This window comes from Acomys minous, assembly GCF_964271855.1.
Source record: "Acomys minous genome assembly, chromosome: 9".
NCBI classification, from domain to species: Eukaryota; Metazoa; Chordata; class Mammalia; order Rodentia; family Muridae; genus Acomys; species Acomys minous.
The window spans coordinates 90,407,330-90,426,404 of NC_140490.1; the positions used below are offsets into that span (position 1 = coordinate 90,407,330).

The window sequence follows — 19,075 nt, forward strand, 5'->3', positions numbered from 1 at the left end:
CTGGGCTTGGTCTAACTCCACCTAGTTTAGTAACTGTGTGTTTCTTGGCCCTGTCAACTCATCTAGTTACATAGTTATGCGTCTGTTTTCTTCTGACTAGAGACTGCAGTTCCTCTTCTATAGGGTGGTTGGTAAGTGCATAGGAACTATTGACCTTGCTAATTGCTTTCAAGAGGGCGAAGGGACGTAAGTGTCCAGCCTTCTACTTTGCTCATTCGAAGTGATAGTCCAGCTGCATTCAACCCTAGGCAAGAGCCATTCCAGAAGTTGCCTCCTGTTCCCAAACACTCGGTAATCCTTGCTCTGCTGGTTCTTGCTGGAACCAGGTGACAGTCTTCACTTTAGTGTCCCCCTTGCAACTCTTTTCAAAGCACTGGCTACAAAAAAGAGGGTAGATGCTGTGTCGTTTCCCCATCCTCTCTGGAACTTGCCTAAGGTGTGAAAACTCATACCAGCAGTGTTGTGCTCTTTCATGGGACTCTTGGAAGGATTTTCAGGCAGCAGTTGCATCAATGATGATTCAATCATTTGACTTAACAGTCCCATTGGGGAAAAAAAAAAAGGACACAGATTCTCAGAGATCTTAAGTCAGAGATGCTGGCCAGGATACCTACCTTTTTTTTTTTCCACAGGAGTAGGGCGCCTGGACAGGTAGCTTGAGTTCCTAACTTGGCTACAGAGCTAGAATCAAAATTTGAGACACTGGGCCTCAAATTGAGTCTCTTTTTAGTTCTGTTTCCAACCTTTGCTTACGAGGATGGTGTTGTTGTGGGTGGAGGGCCTGAGGAAACAGGAAGTTGGAGGGTTTTGTGCATGTTCTAACTACAGATTGGATACAGTGCGGTGGAAATGTGGTCCGGGAGCCAAGCATTACCGAGGATGCTCAACTGCATTAATTGTACGATGCTTTCTGGCTCTGGAGCTTTAGGCTCATTTTTTAAAATTGTATCAGTCAAGAATATCATTTCCTAAAGATGAAATATCTTAGCAAGTAAGTGCCAGGCCTGGGGCTCATTTGTAATCGGACACTGAAGACTTTAAGCAACATCCAGCTTAATTAACTCATGTTTGGTGTCGATGAGATACTTTTAGAACTCTGGTTAGGGTCATGAGTGCTCAGCATAAGGGGAGAATTATGAAATTTAGAGAAAAAGGAACCATAAATATTTAAGGTTTTTCAAGTGAAAGAGCTGATAAATGCGTGGCCAGACCCCAAGACTACTTTCTGGTAAAGAAGAAATCTTATTCAGGCACAGCTCCCTCTTCAAAAGCATTTAAAGGGAAGCTGGCCATTGAAAATAGCTTCTGAATATGAGATTTCAGAGGCACACATCTGTCCGTTTTGAGCACAATGATTGTTAAACAGACTTCCAAGTTAGTGTGTGTGTGTGTGTGTGTGTGTGTGTGTGTGACGGGTATGGAAGTGATGTTCTTATTGAGCTTTGAAAGCCACAGTGAGCCTCTCTTGTGTCCCGTCTTCCCCCTCGCAGTGCTCTAAACCTAACTTCTGCCCACACTATTGTTCAGAAAAAAGTGGCCATATTGTGCTGATTGCTATTAAATTAAAGCAGAAAGGGAGAGACACAAACGTGGAAACCCATCTTGCCAGCAGGGTTACCACAATCTTTTCTTCTGCATTTTTGGGAGGGTCAGAAAGTCATGACAGGCATCTGACCCCTGATAACCTCTTTGATGCTTCTGTGTGCAGTTTTTTTTTTTCTGGGGTTGGGGGGGGGGTGAACTTAATTAAATACAATTGAATTTCCCTGCTAACATGGCTAGTGAAAGGACTTCTTTGAGATGGCTGGGTGTTTGCTGGTGAGGAACAAACAAAGATGCTTCTTTTGTTCCTCAAAGAAAAGTTAGCATATGTTAGTTAAGGATTTGTGATTTCTTTTGACTAGACTGGCTGGTCCCTGGACATTCAATGATTCTTCTGAAATGGTCACCCCAGGACGAGGTAGAAAGCGTGATTCACGAACCCTCTCAACCCCTGAGGGTCCTGCTCAGGCTCTTCATTGTAAGCTTGCTGTATCTGGCCACACTGAAGAAAAAAAAAAGGGATCGTCTATGACTTATAACGAGGTTGCTGATATTTGGTCATGCATAACATTGTTTGTCCATTTCTTGGGTTTTCTCGAAGCCAGAGGAAGGGCTATTTCTAGAGGCATGTTAGGGCTGTTTGCTAGAGAACCATTTAAGCAGAGTTTGGCAAAGAATATTCAGTTGTGGCTGCTGCACAGTGATTTGCGTTAACTTGGACCCCATGTGTTTATCTAAAGGGACAAGATTTTCGTCTTCTTGGACTCGGAATCTTCTTAACTTAGCTGATTTTTGTCTTCCTTGAGGGGAGGATCAGAATTGGGATCTGGTGCTTTTGGATTTAAAGTTGACTATTGTGTTAACCCTCCGTCCTCCCCTCTGGTCCCCTCCCCCCATTTCGCCTTTTCTAAGCTTTCCTAGATCTTTCTAGTTAGGGTGATAGAAAGTCAGCACTTGACCCATTGCCCTGTCTGGCTTCTGTCTTATTTCTTGTTTTCTATTCATAGTGGAACTCCTAAAAGTAGTGCAGACTACACACAGCCCACGTCTCTACTTTGCTATCTTTCTGGAACGTAGTTTTTTTTTGTTTTTTGTTTTTTAACTGACCAAACCAAGTCTTGCCAGCGGGCTCTATCTGCCAAGAGAGAGAGCCATGTAGTTTTTGAAGTTCATTTAGGACCCTAAAGGGCTAGCAATAGCTCTGTCAGTGCTTTCCTTGGCCTGGCTTCTGCCTTTCTTGCTTAACTGTACTTTTCAAAGTTGAAGTCTTTCAAAGGTAAAGATCCTTTAAAGAATAAAGGCTCTTACTCTTTACAATATAGAGTTTCAGAACTACTTATGCGAGACTCCAGGGCACCGCGGGAAGAACACGGTCTTGCAAGTAGGCAGACTCACCTTGGAATCCCAACCTCTCAGCAGTGATGTTGCCTTGGGGTACAGTGACGTTCTTTAGCCTTCAAATTTCTCAGCTCCAAAAGAAACCTTGATGAAAATAGCTGATACCCAAGAGTACCTTAGTTGGGGGTTCAGGGAGCTGTTGCGGGGACAGAGCTATTACTGTCACTCTCAGCAGATAACACATGGCCAGCATGGTGTCCAGAAAAGACTTGCCTGCGCCTGTTCTCTGCAGCAGTCACTTTCCTTTCTTTTCTGCCACTAAATCTACGTTTGCTTCTGCTTCCAAATTTAGCTCAAGGGACATATCCTTTTCTTGATTCTTCTTCGTGTTTCGTCTACTCTATGTCTGGAGGACCAGTTCCTCAGGTCCTCTCTCACGTTTCTGTCAGAGCCTTGGTTCTGCTGGGCTCTGGTCCCCCGGGAAGCACCATGGAGACTGTGCTCTGTTTAGCCGTACCTCTTTGGTGCTGAGCACACTACCGTGTGAATCAATACTTATATTGATTGCAATAACCAGACAAGTGGACAGAAACACCTTGGGCATAGCACTGACAACTGGAAGGCCCAGCACATGGTGGCTAGACGTGTCTCTGTATTTCATTGTTGGTGGATGTTGCTCAGTCCCTGGTCCATTTTGGGGCTCTCATTGGAGAGGGATTTTATTTCCAAGCCTTTTGTTATCTTTAGTCTTAATCTTTCTCTTTATTATTTTTGAGACGGGTGTTGGTAAAGAGCCCTGGGTGACCTCTTAGCAACTACCTATGCAGTGCAGGTTATTCTTGGCAATCCTCCTGCTTTGGCCTCCAAAGTGTTGGGATTATAAGCATGTTCCTCCGTTCCTGGCCTCTTATAGTCTCTTTAAGACAATTTAAGTATCAGGCTGGGTGTAGTGGTGCACACCTTTAATCCCAGCACCCAGGAGGCAGAGGCATGCGAATCTCTGTGAGTTTGAGGCCAGCCCGGTCTACAAAGAGTCCAGGACAGCTAGAGCTCTGTGTAACAGAGAAACCGTGTTTCGAAAACCAAAACCAAAACCAAAACCAAACCAAACCAAACCAAGACAAAACAAAAAAGACAATTAAGTATCGTAAAGGTCAGCGACTCAGCAATGTGTTATATGACAACCATATCATCAGGAAGCATGACACAAAAGCAGGACCTCAGGTTCACACTAGACCTCCTGAGCTAGCCTGTACATTTCAGGCAGCGAGCCCCAGGTGACCTTGACTGTACATTAAAGTGTAAGAGTCATGGGCCAGAAACAGCAGCTTCAGGAAGAGCAGGTTCCGTGAAATTTCTGACGCATGAATGTCTTTGGCAATGAAGACTCGGGAAAAGCTCCTGGGACAACTGCAGAAGGAGAGAAGTGACGTGTTGGTCCACTGCTGGGTACCGCTGAAGTTGGGAAGCAATCTGCTGGCCAAGAAAGCCACCAATGAAACACTCTCTGTTAGATTAGAGCTGAGTAGACGGTCTAGATCTTTCAGGGGGGTTCGAATGATTGAGAAATGAGTTTTTCAACTTAATATCTTGATTTCTCTGCCTAGAAATAAAATGATTTTTTCTCTTCTACTCAAACTCCAGCTTTTCAAAGAAACAGCACTCACCATGGCTAATGTATCTTTTTAGTTGGTGCAGTTCACTGACCTAACCAGGGATTTCAAAAGCGATCTCCCGGTTTCTGGTTTCTGTTCCAATCCCAGGGGCAAAGCAAGTATTTGCTTTTAGCATTGTTGACACCCAAGCACTTTGCTAATGTTTCCACAAGGCCAGCTGCCCTTTGTAGCTCCTCCTGGGGACTTTTCTTTTGGTTACTAACCCTCAAGTGCACGCAAACCTTTATTTGTGGAGATATTTGTCACATCCCATCTTTTAAAGAAGGGTGATCCAGACCTTAACTCAAAGCTTGAAAATCTTTGTAGCTTTAGTCAGCCCTCTGGGTTCATCTGACAATTTTCTCTCGCAGCCTAATCATCTTGTCGCTGCCCTAGCGGGACACACACACACACATGCGCACACACACACACACACACACACACACACACACACACACACACACAGAGCACCTCTTCCTCTTTCTCCATTGTATCTTAGAGGATTGGAAATTCTGAAAACAGTGATTTCCCATCTGAAAGCTTTAGTGACGGGGACACTTCTGATGATAAATTTTGCGATAAACTTTACATGGTATTTTGCGCTTGCTTCCTTTGCTTTAAGCAGTTCAGACATCTTTCCCTGAATTCATTCCCTAAGGCAACCACAATGCTCCTCCTCCTCCTCCTCCTCCTCCCCCTCCCCCCTCCTTCCTCCTCCTCCTCTTCTTTTGAGTTCTGGGATTTAAAAAAACATGTGACACCACTGCCCAGTGGCATTCACTTCTGAAAAGAAGTTCTTGGCTGTGTTTAATGCTGGCTCTCTTAGCCAAGCACTGTATTTAATCAAGGCTACATTCAGGGGTCATCTGACGATAAAAGCTGTCAGTGGTTAAAAACCTTTTCCTGCGATAGAGTTGCTACCTGAGCTCCTGCCTGCAGGCTTGGGTTTCATTGGTCGCACACTGACTAACTCATATCTGTCTGAGCACATATGTGAGCAAAGCAAAACCTGTGTTCTGCAGGGCATGACACCTTTTTTCACAGGACTGTGTCGTGATGCATTCAAAGAGCAATGAATTTCAAAATCGAAGTTAAATAGGCTGATCTGTCCTTATTTTTGGTAACCTGGCACTTCCCTAACATATGGGCTAGGACTGCATTTATTTTCATCGGACCTGAGCTTTCTGCTTGTCACTTATGATCCGTTTATACCTTCTCTTTCATGTTTAAAGAAGCATGGTCTTTTATTGTCATCACCTATATTGTTGTTGTTGTTGTTATTATTGTTATTGTTATCCTTATTCTGGGTATTTTTTCAGCAAAGCACCTTGCTTTCTGTGGTGACTCCTGCGGCTTCCTAAATGCACTTGATTTAGCTTTCAACGTGTAATTACTGCCAAACAAGTTAATTGCTTTATAAGTGTCCAGAATTCCCTGGTTTAATTTTGCTTTCATTTACCAGCCTTCATCATACATCAACTGCTCAACATAAACACAAATGATTGTTAATGAATGCCTAATGCCACATTCATTAGAAAATCAGGTTAATGAATGACAATGAATATCCCAGCTATTTTATTTCTTAAAAGCCCCTCCCCCGTCTTTGGCTTGCTGATTATAATAACCTTTTAGTTCTACCTGCTTTTGAAGGTTTAGGGAGGAGCTTTTCTGAAGAGTTGATAGAGCATCCTAGTCTCCGTGGCTTCTTTTCTCCAGTAGATACCTCTAAAGTTGTCAAATTGTAGATATCAAATACACATAGTCATTTGCATATCAGCTATACCTCAACAAAGCTGTCTCAGTTTTTTCTTTTTCTTTTTCCTTTTTTTTAACGAACAGAATGCACTTAGTTCCCAGAGTCTGTTCGCTGCCATGGAGCCCTATTGTCTGGAAAGTACAAATCATAGGACTGCTGTGTACACATGTTCAGGTGCCTCCCTAGACACCTTGGAGAGACCCGTTTCCCATCAGTCTCTCTAAACGGATGCTACTCGGGTGTGCCCCTGACAATGTGCGTAGCTTGAACAGTGGTACTGCTGAGGAAATCTCCATTGGAATCAATGTTAGAGCTGTGTCCTTCGGGTCCTGCCCGCCTCAGGCAAAGGTTACCTTGTTGGAAAACCCCAGGGACATGGAAATGGGTGGTTGGAGTGGGTGTGGAGCTGTCGCTGAAGAAGGGAACTGAGACACGTGCTTGGCATGGGTCTGACTCTTCACCCGATGGTCCTTTCTTTAAACAGGAGCCTCTCCTTCTGGAACGTATGAGATGGCTTTCCAGGTCAAACCAGACACCTGGTTCTGAAGGCTACATATGTGTCCTGGTAACTCAACAGAGAGTTAAGTCGTCAGCGATGCTGTGCTGTTTCCTATCGGTGTGATCTGAAGTATCTTCTTCACCTAATATGCCAATGGTGGTAGTTCAGATTTCTCCTCTCTTCACACTCCAACTTCTTTGGGGATCTTAGGGAGGACCGCGTGCATTCTTCATCCCGTGTGTTGTATATTTGTCATGTACAGAACCGATACCAGGGCTACCATGTAAAAGAAGTGTATGCTTGACTTCACTGGTTCATGTTCATGCCTATACTATGGCATGTATATATGTATACTTATGTAAAATATTATGTTATTAAATTTACAAAATAATTATAATTATATAAAACACAATTATATTACATATGTAATCTAATCATATAAAATTTCATATTATATTTATTGTATATATTTATAAATTACATACATTTATATAAGAAAAATAAATATAAACTATAACAACAATAACATAATATTTATATAAATTACACACATTTATATAAGAAAAATAAATATAAACTATAACAACAATAATATATTAGGTATTATATTATTCAAATGTTATATATTTATAATCCTTACTTTCAGAGCTCTGAAAATTTTTTTACTCACTCATATATTTCCTCTAGATTCTAGCAATTTTATTATTTGTCTGCTGCCTTAAACTTAGCCCTTAACTCCTCACATCCTTCAGTCTTGGTTTTCAGTTTTAGGAAGACCGTCATGTCTTCTGCCATTTTTGTTGAGTGGGAAATCTGTTTCCCAAGTCCATGTCATCTACCACCTTTGAGTCTGCGTACACCTGCCCTTCTTCCTCATAACGTTCAACTTTACTGAGTTTCCCTGCGTGAGTCCCTGTGACCGTGCCTGTTATAACCCTGGTCACCTGGAGTTGGAGAGGTGCTCAACGGTTAAGACAACTTGCTGAGGACCCAGGTTTAGTCCCTAACACCCACACGGGGCAGCTTACAACTACCTATGTCTCCAGTTCCAGGGAATCACATACCCATTCTTGCCTCTGTGGACACTTTTATGTACCTGGCATGCATGCACGCACGTACACACACACACACACACACACACACACACACACACACACACACTTGGACACACACTCAGACACATACATCTACACATAAAATTTAGTTAATAAATAAAGTCTTTAAATTCTGATCAAAAATGGAAGGGCCGCTGTATTGCAGATGTACACCAGTATCCTTGGGACTGATGCATCCTGCTCCTCAAGGTACCACGACTGAGTTTATCAAATGCTGGCTAATAAGTCAAGGGCCCTGGACACTATGACTAACTAAAATGAAAACCACCAAACTGAAAACAAGAAGTCAGAAAGCCAATCCTGATACAGTCTTATTAAGGGTTGACATTTTATGTAAAATGCCAAGGTTCTCTCACCTCAGACAGCCTTCCCTGGCTGCCCTAAGCAATCATATTATATGTGTAGCACATTTGTTTCAAGCAGGTTTCTGCCATGCTGCCTGCATAACATATAGTTCCAAGTTAATGACTTCCACCAACTAGTATTTATTTCTTATTAATATTCTTGGGTATGTGGGTTGGCTTTGGGTAAACCAGTTGGGGATGGCTCAAGATCATGTGACATATTTCAAAAGCATATGGCAAAGGGAGTGCCAGTTTAATTCTGTTTCATCCTATGAAATCTCAAGAGTCATTTCTTACTTTATAACCTACTGGTGTCAACATTTTAAATCGTTCATGTTTTTTTTTTCTAACTTCCTACGTGTGGCTTCATATTAATCTGGACTCTTAAAGGTGGCAACTGTATTTGGAGTTTTCCATGGTTCCCATGGCAACTAGGTCATTGTTCTGTGTATTATCAGGTACCCAGAGTATGAAGAGGCATTGTCAGAATAAATTAGCTTATGAGCTGCTTAAAACTCACCTCTCAGTGATGAAATGTGTCCGAAGTGGTGCTAAATGCCTTGTTTCTTCTCTTCCAGAAGAGTTTTTGCTACATTCCCATTGTGAGCAGTGTGACCCTGTGGGAGAGAGGTGCACCTTATACAAGCGTGAGTAAGCAGAATCCTGTGGCCTAGGGCCACGTCTGTACTGTCCTCTCTTTTTATTGCATAGCTTGGCACTTGATATTTATTCCTTCAGACCTTCTTTTGGAAATTATAGCTGTAAATCGTTTGGGTTTTAAATTCCCAAATAAGAAGGATGCTAAAAGGTATTTCCTATAGAACCTTGAATCTGTGTCTGAGAATCATGTGATCTCTTGGTTCTTTGAGCACATGGCTATGTGCACCAAGGTAAGACTCATTTGATTAGTAAGAATAGGGATGTATGCTGGGTGCATTTTCACTCCCTGTATGTGTCACAGTACTTGTCTAGCACGATAGTTTTGTCTTACAATAATCAATACAAAAGTTAACTGGTTTCGTACTGGAAAAAGTCGAGCGCTGAAAAATTTCAATACCACGTGGCCTTTTAGCAGGCTGCCTTTGCTCCCTGGTTGCTAATGGCTGAAGGGAATATCTTTCTCTATTATGTGAATTTGTGGCTCACTAAGTGACTGTGGTGTGTGTACCCAGAGATGGTCGCCATGGCTGGTATCCCAGACCATGGTAGTATCCCAGATTTAGCCCTTTCTGAGCTTTGTTTACAAGAACAATACTGAGAAAAAGGAGGAGCTTTTCATACTGAGATATACACTGTACGAGCTCTGTATGTCTTCATGTCCTTCCTATTGTCATGAAGGAAATTGCGATGTCTTTTAAAGAGGACGCTATTGTCCAATGACACTGATTCACTTACTACATCCCAGATGGACGGTGGGGTTTTGGGGGTGATTCTAAGATAGTTTATCCTTCTAGTTTTCCTTTTCCCAAATTTAGCAGTTTCAGGCTAGCCAGGGCTACATGATGAGACTTTTCTCAAACAAACAAACAAAAAAAATCAAACAGGCAAACAAACCACCCCACCATAACCAACTAGCTAACCTATGGGACAAAGAAAAAAATTGGAAAAAAGAAAAACAAAATCAAACAAGAACTCGACCTCATTTGTAAGTGGGTTTGCCCCAAGTTGATGCTTCATCAGAAGTAGAACACAGTGACTGGAAATAGAATTCTAGTAGCAACCAGAGGTGTAAACTCACGTTCTAAGGTTAAAGAAAAAGGCCATCGTAGAGAAGATGAAAACACGGCCTACTTAAAACACACAAACAAAACCCATGGCCTGGTTTTCTGCCAATTCTTTCTGCACTGCAGTAGAGGGCTGAGTCCAAATAAGGCATCCGCAGTGTTCTGTTTCTGTAGTTGTTTTTCCATTTGGACTTAAGTTGTTGACCTCTTAAGAATTTATTCAGCTAATAGAGTCCATGACTCACAGTAAAGGTTTTGTAGGGAAAGGAAGGGAAGGGAAGGGAGGGGAAGGAAGGGAAGGGAGGGGAAGGGAAGGGAGGGAAGGGAAGGGGAAGGGAAGGAAGAGTAGGGTAGGGTAGGGTTCGGGAGGGGAAGGGAAGAGACATTTACATAACACCCTTATGGAGGTCATTCTGTTAGTGTGCCAAGACCCTTGGAAGGTGAAACTTCCTCAAAGTGGCTCTCAAGTCTCTCCACTTGGAGAGTTGTACGCACGACGGTCATGCAGCAATCAAGCTTGCCAACAACTGACTCCTGGGCACCCTTCTTTTCTTCTGGATTTCTTCAAGAAGTGTGTGTGTGTGTGTGTGTGTGTGTGTGTGTGTGTGTGTGTGTGTGAAGAGAGAGAGAGAGAGAGAGAGAGAGAGAGAGAGAGAGAGAGAGAGAGAGAGAGAGTGAAGTCCTATCTGAGGCCAGGGTCATGGTGTTTTGGGGGTCTTTTTAGGACCAGCCCATTCCTTCTGTTTGTTCTTTCTTCTTCCCTGCCTCTGTGTTGTGTGGCTTTGTACTTTGGAGGATCACAGAGACAGGAGTAAGGATTTTAAGATGTCTCTCTTTTTATAGCTATATTCTATATCCTAACCATTGTATACTTTATTCCCTATTAGATATCATATCTGGGATAGTCTGTACTTTATGTCAAATACTGTATAGTGCACAGCATATATTAAACAGCATAATTTTATATATGGGATATTATCATAGATTACACATCAGATACTCTCTGTCAGAGTCCTGCATATAAATACAGGGATGTCAATATCTTGATTTTTATCACCAATCACCCCCCAAAAAAAGGTCAAATATTATAAAAGCATCAGTAAATAAAAATTAAACTTTACCTTTTAGGAAATCTGTGTCAGAATTCAGGACATATATCAAGTGTGAATTTTCCATTATAACGTGATAAGCAAAAATTAAAACATTGATCAATTAAAATTAAAAAATTCCTGTTGCTCCCAAAGAGCCAAGGTGGTTTTATAACCGTGGGTGAGTTTGATTAAAATATCAAATGCTGCCAGGTGTGGTGGTGCACGCCTTTAATCCCAGCACTTGGGAGGCAGAGGCTGGTGAATCATTGTGAATTCAAGGCCAGCCGGGTCTACAAGTGAGTCCAGGACAGTCAGGACTACACAGAGAAACACAGTCTCAAAAACCAAAACCAAAACCAAAAAACAAACAGATAAACAACCAAACAAAAAAAAAAATCAAATGCCAGAAATTATTATGGAGAGAAAGAGAAAAATGTAGCTCATTCTTTGAGGCTAGCCATAATTAAAAAGGAAACAAATTATAGATCATTATAATTTATAAAATATATGATACAGAGTGCTAGCAAATTAAGGTTCAGCAGTCCATAAAATAAAAATATACCATAACTGAGTAAGATTAATTTTAATGATGCAATAATAGTTTAATATGAAAAATAAAATCTCATATTACATATTAATAAGCCAAATATACAAAAACATTCCCGTGGACATTTATTTTAACATTAATTCATGGGAGAAAGAATAAAACTGTTTAGAAAACTGGGAATAGAGGGGAAATTCTTTTATTTTAGATGTTTTCATACTATATAGTTTGGTCCTATTTTCCTCCTCCCTCAACTCCTCCCAGATCCTCCCTACCTTAATATTGACCTGACTCCATGTTCTCTCTCAAAAACCAAACCAAACTAAAATAATAATAAAAGCACAAACAAAAGACAAGAAGACAAGAGAACCTCAAAAGGAAACAGAAAGACTCCCCTGCGACACACACCACCAGACCAACACCAAGAACAAGAGTAACAACAGCAATTGTTACTATTGCAACTACCACACACACACACACACACACACACACACACACACACACACACACGGAGTCCATTTTGTGTTGGGCAGATACTCCTGGGTGTGAAGCCTGCTCTGGGCAGTGGTTGATACACCCAGTGACAGCCCATTGGGGGAGAACACCACTTTCCCATGCTGTGTCCACTTCCCCTTCTCAGTGCTAGGATTGAGCCTGGCTGAGAACTTGTGCAGGTCTCACGCATCAATCTCTGTGAGTTCGTATGTGCATCAGCCCCATTGTGTCTGAAAGATGCTGTCTCCTTGGAGTCATCCGTTACCTCCAGTTCTTACAAACATGTAGAGAAACTAGGAACATTCACACACTGCGGAATGACTTCGGAGAACACTTAACGGTGCAACACAGCTGCGGACGGAAACAGCAATCTGTGACTTAATAGTCCTCACCAGGATATGAATTTAGAGTTTGCGATGCATAGAAGCTGGCTTTCTGGGGGCATGAGTGTTGCAGTGGGGCACTAAAAAGACACAAGTGTCCATCAACCGGAGGATGGCTAAATTCATTGTGGCGTATTTAAACAACGGGACGCCGCCGCTGGTTTAAAGCAACAGGTGGAAGCCGCACACACCATCAATCAAGGATGCAGCCGAATGACTTGATGCAGAGCAAATCAGGTGTGTGTTGTTGAATATGAGAGCTGAGTCGTGGTGGGGCTATATTTATACACGCTGGTATTTTCTTCCTCGTTTAAAGACATCTGAGACGTAAAGAAAGCAAACAGATGGTGGTAAAAATACACTGTGGGTCAAAGCTGGATTGTAGGACTTAGTGATGTTTCCAAAACACAAGACATCATATCCTGCTTACAGTCAGGTAACCAACAGGTCAGTTTAGCTAACAACTGCGTTCAAAGACTTTATCATGGCCCCAAGGCCTTGCATAGGCTGCTCCTCACTTTTCTCTTGGACTCTACGATTGTCTTTTCCTTCCCAGTCTGTTTTCCACTCGGCTTTTTAAGCACACTCCCTTCTTTGACCCCACCATCCTGTCTATGTGAAGCAAATGTACCTGGAATGTTTTTTCTCTGGTGTCAGCCCCACTTGCTGAGAGGCAGACAGGGTCCATGGGCAACCCGGGGCTGTAGTGCTCCCAAGCAGCTCCATTGGGAAGGGCTCATCAGTTTGCACCAAAGGATTAGGACAATGTCTTTTACATTTTAATTTCAAAAACCTTGCAGTAGGAAAGAAAATTGAGTGCCCATATTCAATCTGCTTGTGTTTATCTATGGATCACTACACTTAGCATCACTCAATACGACATCCTAAGCTATATTAAAACATACTTATAAGTTATAAGTATATCATAAATTACATAGTCTGCTGAATTTAAAATAGAATATAAATAAGTGGACGAAAGCAGAAGTAGACATATTCTTTTATATCTAACCTTGGTGTTTTCATAACTTTTTTTTTTTTTTTTTGTCGGTGCTGTGGTCCAAACCCAGGGCTTCATGCTTGCTGGCAAAGCATTCTGCTACTGATTTTATACATTTATTTTCTTTTTATTGAAAGGAGTGAGTGTGCTTGTGCATGAGCAACTTAAACCAAACCTGGGTAAAAATGCTGGAAGGCTGTTATTGAAAATAAATAAATTTGGAAAAAATGTTCTGTGATCTTAAGGAAACAACGTTGAGCTGGAGAGCTGGCTCAGTGGTTGCGAGCGCTTACTGCTCTTGCAAAGGACGTGAGTTCAGTTCCAAGCACCCACATTTTAGCTCACACTGTCTCTAATTCCAGCTTTGGTACCCCTCTTCCGGCCTCCACAGGCACTGCCTGCACATGGGGCATAGACATACATGCGGGCACAACAGCGGCACACTGATTTTAAAAAAAGGAATGCTCTATGTGGTAGATCCAACAATGAATACTTAGCACACGGTCCAGTCTCTCTACACCCTGGTTTAAGAGACAACCTGCAGCGTTCCTTCTGTGCCTCGCTCACCTCCAACCCAAATCCTGTCCTCTGCTGCTCAGCGATGGGAGGAAGGACCTGATCCTCCCTGGGCTCAGCTTCCTTCCTCTCAACATTTGTCTCGGGAGCCCTCATGTCCTGCTGCAGCAAGACAGATAGGAGGTAGGTGAATTAGTTTCCGTGGCATGGCCAAGATTCCAGGTGAAGACTGAGCCTGCCTTCATTTGAGGCTTGGAAGTCGTTTTACAGTAAAGGCAAACTAGGAAGCACAACTCATGGCTCTGTACTGCCTGTCCCAGAAACGCCAGTCATATCTTTCTCCAAAAAGTTATTTATAACCACACTGCAACCCTACCTTTGTTTCAAAAGGTTCAATGGCCACCCATGACTGGCTTGTTATGACCATGGCTTGTTATGACCATGTCTTTGTTTCAAGAGGTCATTAGGACAAACTTGTATGTTCTGCTGTGTAACCTCACCTCGTTCCCCCACCAAATTCCTCGTTTGGGAACCTTCTACCCCGTGGCTTATAAAAGTCTTGTCTTCCTCAGACCCAATGCTGAGCTCTCGAACCCTGCCTTAAGAGGCGGTGGCCTGTGTGCCTGAATAAAAAAAAAAGCTTGCTTTGCTTGATTTAGTCATGTGATTTGGGTCAGTGCTCTTTCTCCTCCTGTATTTTGGATTAACGTAGACTGAGCTACCCAGTAGAATTGCTAACTCCTCTCCACTGGAGCAGGGGCTAGACCTAGGTCTAACCTAGAGTCAGTAGGCTGGATTGATTTGTTTGTTTGTTTACTTGTTTTGTTTTTTCGAGACAGGATTTCTCTGTGTAAGGCTGTCTTGGACTCACTTTGTAGGCCAGGCTGGCGACGTGTCTGGAGACTCACGTTACAGGTGACTTAGGAAGACTACTCTCAGTGGACGGCTTGGAGTACTTAGCCAGATCAAGCAGCTCCTTTGCCTACATGGATGCGAGGCCGATCTGACAACTTCAGGGATCAGAGAGTTGAGAGAGGAGGGATGAATCTATTTTAGTAGCCAGAGATAGTCTGGGGTCCAGACCAGACAGATATTCAAAGGATGATTCTGTCCCGTAGTAGTTTGAGTTCTTTCTTGTATTCCAGATTACTGAGAGGTGGTACCCAGAGGTTGCTGGCACCTGCCTTTGGGTGGCCATGGCTACCATGGGGTGGACACTGAATAATTAGTTGAGAATGTTTCTTATGTAGACAGACTCGGATGTTAGACAGCTTGAGTTCATATCTCGTCCTTAGTAGTTTCTTCCCGGCGACTTTGGGAGACCTTGTCTTACTGTGTGTGCTTCATCAATTGCAAAATCATGTAGCAAAAGTGTCCTTTTGATAAGGTGCAGTGTGGGGCCCCAGCAAGTTAGAGGTGACTCCAGCCATGTGCTCCCATGGGAGCTAGGGGCTGTCATTCCTGTATTTCACTGATAGCCTCTTTATTAGGATTCTGTTTGTGATTGGCACACTGATGTCTTTTGTTGTTGTTTATTTGGGAAGTAAATGAGTCAGTTCTCCTGAGAGCCTTTTAGATTGATCATTAAATATTGGTTGTTCATAGTGCACAGATGGCCTTCCTTCAAGGCAAGCTTAATTTTTTTTCTCTCAAATTGATTGACATATTGAATGGGGTAGAGTGTTTCTCTGAAGCCCAGGTTAGCCTAGAACTAGTCTCTAGTCTCTAGAATAGCCTAGGCTAGTCTCTTGCTCCTGCCTCCTGAGTGCTGGGATTAAAAGTGTGCATCACCACACCTGCCTCAAAGTTTTCATGTTTTCTTTCAAATAAGAAACAGAGAGAAATTATACTCAGCCAAATTTCATAGTGACATTAAATTTTTTTAAAAATCTTGTTAGGCAAGTGAAATTTAGAACTTTAGTAAACAAACATTGATCATTCTTATAAAATCAGGCAGGAATATTCTATTAGGGGAGATGACACAGGACAATTTATTATAACGATTTCAGAGCTTTATTGAGCATTAGATGGATGGATGGGTGAGTGCTAGTCTACCTGAGTAGCTTGTATATGCATCGAATGGGTTACTTATAACGCAAGAATGAGCACATTTCAAGGAAGAATATATTTGGATTCACCCACCACTCATCATAAGTGTAATTACTGTTTAACAATATTATGAGGGACTCATGACGAGATGCAGGTGTTTAAACACACCGCGCCAATAGATTTGACACGGCACTCAGTTCCAGGCGTATACATTCTTAAAGGCTCTATTCACCAGGGGGGACAATAAAATGCCACACAATGGTAAGAGTGTTTGCTAAAAACATGAAGTGACTGGTTAATTTTTTTTCAAATGGGCTATTATACTCAGCACCAAGTGTTTCTTAACTTACTGGTCTTGATACATTATATGTTTTGGGAAGGAGAAGAAAAGTCTACCAGCTACCTGGAGAAAGCCTACCTCTCTGGTGCTCTTATATTCTCTTGGAGGGCTAACGATGCTACTTGTTTTGTTGTGAGCAAGTTGCCTGCAAAGTGACGGGCTGCGGCTTTGATGGGCGTTTTTAGAGAGGACGTAGCCTAATCTACACCTAGAAGAGGAAATTGAGGCTGTAGTTTCCTCGTTTACTCTGTGGAACCAGACTCTGCAATTGAACCTGTGGTCTCTCTTAAGTGCTGTTATTAGGATCTTCCCACCATGCCATGATGCCGCCTGTCAAATGTGGGGCTTTGTATGAACTTTCACAGGTCTGGCTACTAGGCATCTGGATACTAGGTTCTGTGTTGTTTGACCTAATTATATATAACTGTCCATCTTTCATCTCTGACTGTGTAACGCTTTCTTTAGCGTATGCCTGTAGGTTTACTCGAGTAGTAGTAGGGAAGGCAAGGAAGAGACCCATGTCTGATAAATGCGCTGTGTATTTATATGATTTTATATAAATTACCAAGCGTATATCATGCCCTAGACAATGGCAAGCAACACCATGTAAGATTAGATATCTTTAAGGGAGAGAGTGTGGAAGATTTGTGTACCCACGGCTTAATAGAGTACGTGGCATACAAATAACTTAAATTGCAATTGAGTGAGGAATGAATGAATGAATGAATGAATGAATGCTAGGATTTAGCGTTGATCTAAGAGGCTCCAAAGTTCTGCTATTGGCTGAACTTTTGTGTTTTCTAGGGTAAGGAAGACATTCACGTCCTTTGGCCATCCCTTAGCGTTATAAACCAACTACTTAACAAAATGTATTTGCTTATGATGACATTTGAATTTTCCAGTGTTTACCGAAAACCTTGGGTTTTTGTTTTTAAGATTTATCTGTGTATGTGTGTTTGTGTCTGCCTGCCTGCCTGCCTCTGTGTCATAGGTGTAGGTGACTGTGGAGGGCAGAGGAAGGCAGTGGATCCCTTGGAGCAAGACTTACAAGCCTTTATGAGGTGCCCCCATATGGGTGCTAGGAACTGAATCCAGGTCCTCGGGAAGAGCACCAATAGTTTGTGACTGCTGAGCTGTCTCTCCAGCCTAGCCCCTCTTGAGTTATTTTTAAGAACAGAAATGGTGTACCTGTAAAGTTAATCATTGATGTTATTGTTGGAAGTTTAAAGCAGCTGTGATGCTTTAATATAATGCTGCACATAGAATATCACCCAAAACCTCGCTGCCGAGACCCAGCTCTTTCAAATAGTTCTGGTGATTTCCCTGGTTGTGAAGTGTTCATGGCACCCAGATGCTTATTGAAATGATTTTCATGGATGCTGATTTTAGCTCAATGATGATTCCTCATAATACTATGGGGCTAGGCGTCACTATTGATAGTGACTCATTTTATTCCATATAAACAGTCTCTCAAGATGACCTACCTCATGTTGCAGGAAAGTTGAATTTGAAAGCAGTTGAGCAGAGACATTCTCTTCACAGGATGAACCTTGGAGTGTCTACAGCCATACACTAAGTTATATGCTCCTTTATCCATTGATCTACCCAGTTAAATATATGTGTATTTAAATATATATAATTATTTATATTATATTAATTGTAGTACACATTTTAAATTATATTAAATGCATATATAGATATATTCACACACATTAGTAATTATATGAAGTGAGCCTGGAGATACAATCAATGTTTACCAAGAAAGCATCTATAGTTTTTACATGTAAAGAGATGCATGCATCAAGGCTTATTTGGTGAAGCATTCTTCTTGAAAAAAAAAATCAGAAACAACCTCCACAGTTGTCAGCAAGTTACATTCTCACTACTGTATACTCCTGTGTGCTTTCAGTGCATGGGGATGCTGTAACCACAGGAGCACATCTGTAAGTAGAGGCAAGCTGTAGAGTCAAAGTATCACAGTGTGACCACAGGAGCTTTCTACTGGTCTTTGAAGAATGAGATGCCTTTGTTGCTTGCGTGTGCTAGCCACATTCGCCTCTTTATTAGGCTGATCAAGTGACAGATATAGAGATGAAAAGAATTCTAGAAAGGTTAGTGACTTGGAAATGGATAGATCTAATGTACAGGCAAGGTGGGGAGAGAGAGAGAGAGAGAGAGAGAGAGAGAGAGAGAGAGAGAGAGAGAGAGAGAGGAGGGAGAGAGGAGAGAGAGAGAGAGAGAGAGAGAGAGAAGGGAGAGAGAGAGAGAGAGAGAGAGAGAGAGAGGAGGGAGAGAGGAGAGAGAGAGAGAGAGAGAGAGAGAGAGGAGAGAGAGGAGGGAGAGGAGAGAGAGAGAGAGAGAGAGAGGAGAGAGAGAGAGAGAGGAGGGAGAGAGGAGAGAGAGGAGAGAGGAGAGAGAGAGAGAGAGAGAGAGAGAGAGAGAAGAGGGAGAGAGGAGAGAGAGAGAGGAGAGAGAGAGGAGAGAGAGAGAGAGGAGAGAGAGAGGAGGGAGAGAGAGAGGAGAGAGAGACGAGAGAGAGAGAGAGAGAGAGAGAGAGAGAGAGAGAGGAGAGAGAGAGAGGAGAGAGAGAGGAGAGAGAGAGGAGAGAGAGAGGAGAGGGAGGAGAGAGAGAGAGAGGAGAGAGAGAGAAGAGAGAGAGGAGAGAGAGAGAGGAGGGAGAAGAGAGG

The 19,075-nt window shown here is 42.4% G+C and overlaps 1 protein-coding gene across 11 annotated transcripts in view; it reads left to right on the forward strand.

The window, feature by feature from the left end:
- LOC311604439 (uncharacterized protein C12orf42) overlaps positions 1-19,075 on the forward strand; it is a 220,127-nt gene that overhangs the window by 134,187 nt on the left and 66,865 nt on the right. For 9 of the 11 annotated variants that reach the window (XM_084794373.1, XM_084794376.1, XM_084794374.1 and 6 more), the window contains one exon: positions 8,828-8,896. In XM_084794373.1, coding sequence (XP_084650499.1) covers positions 8,828-8,896 — 69 coding nt within the window. Of the gene's footprint in view, positions 1-8,725; positions 8,897-19,075 lie in introns of those variants that run through there. The other 2 variants (XM_084794379.1, XM_084794369.1) reach the window with 2 other exon arrangements.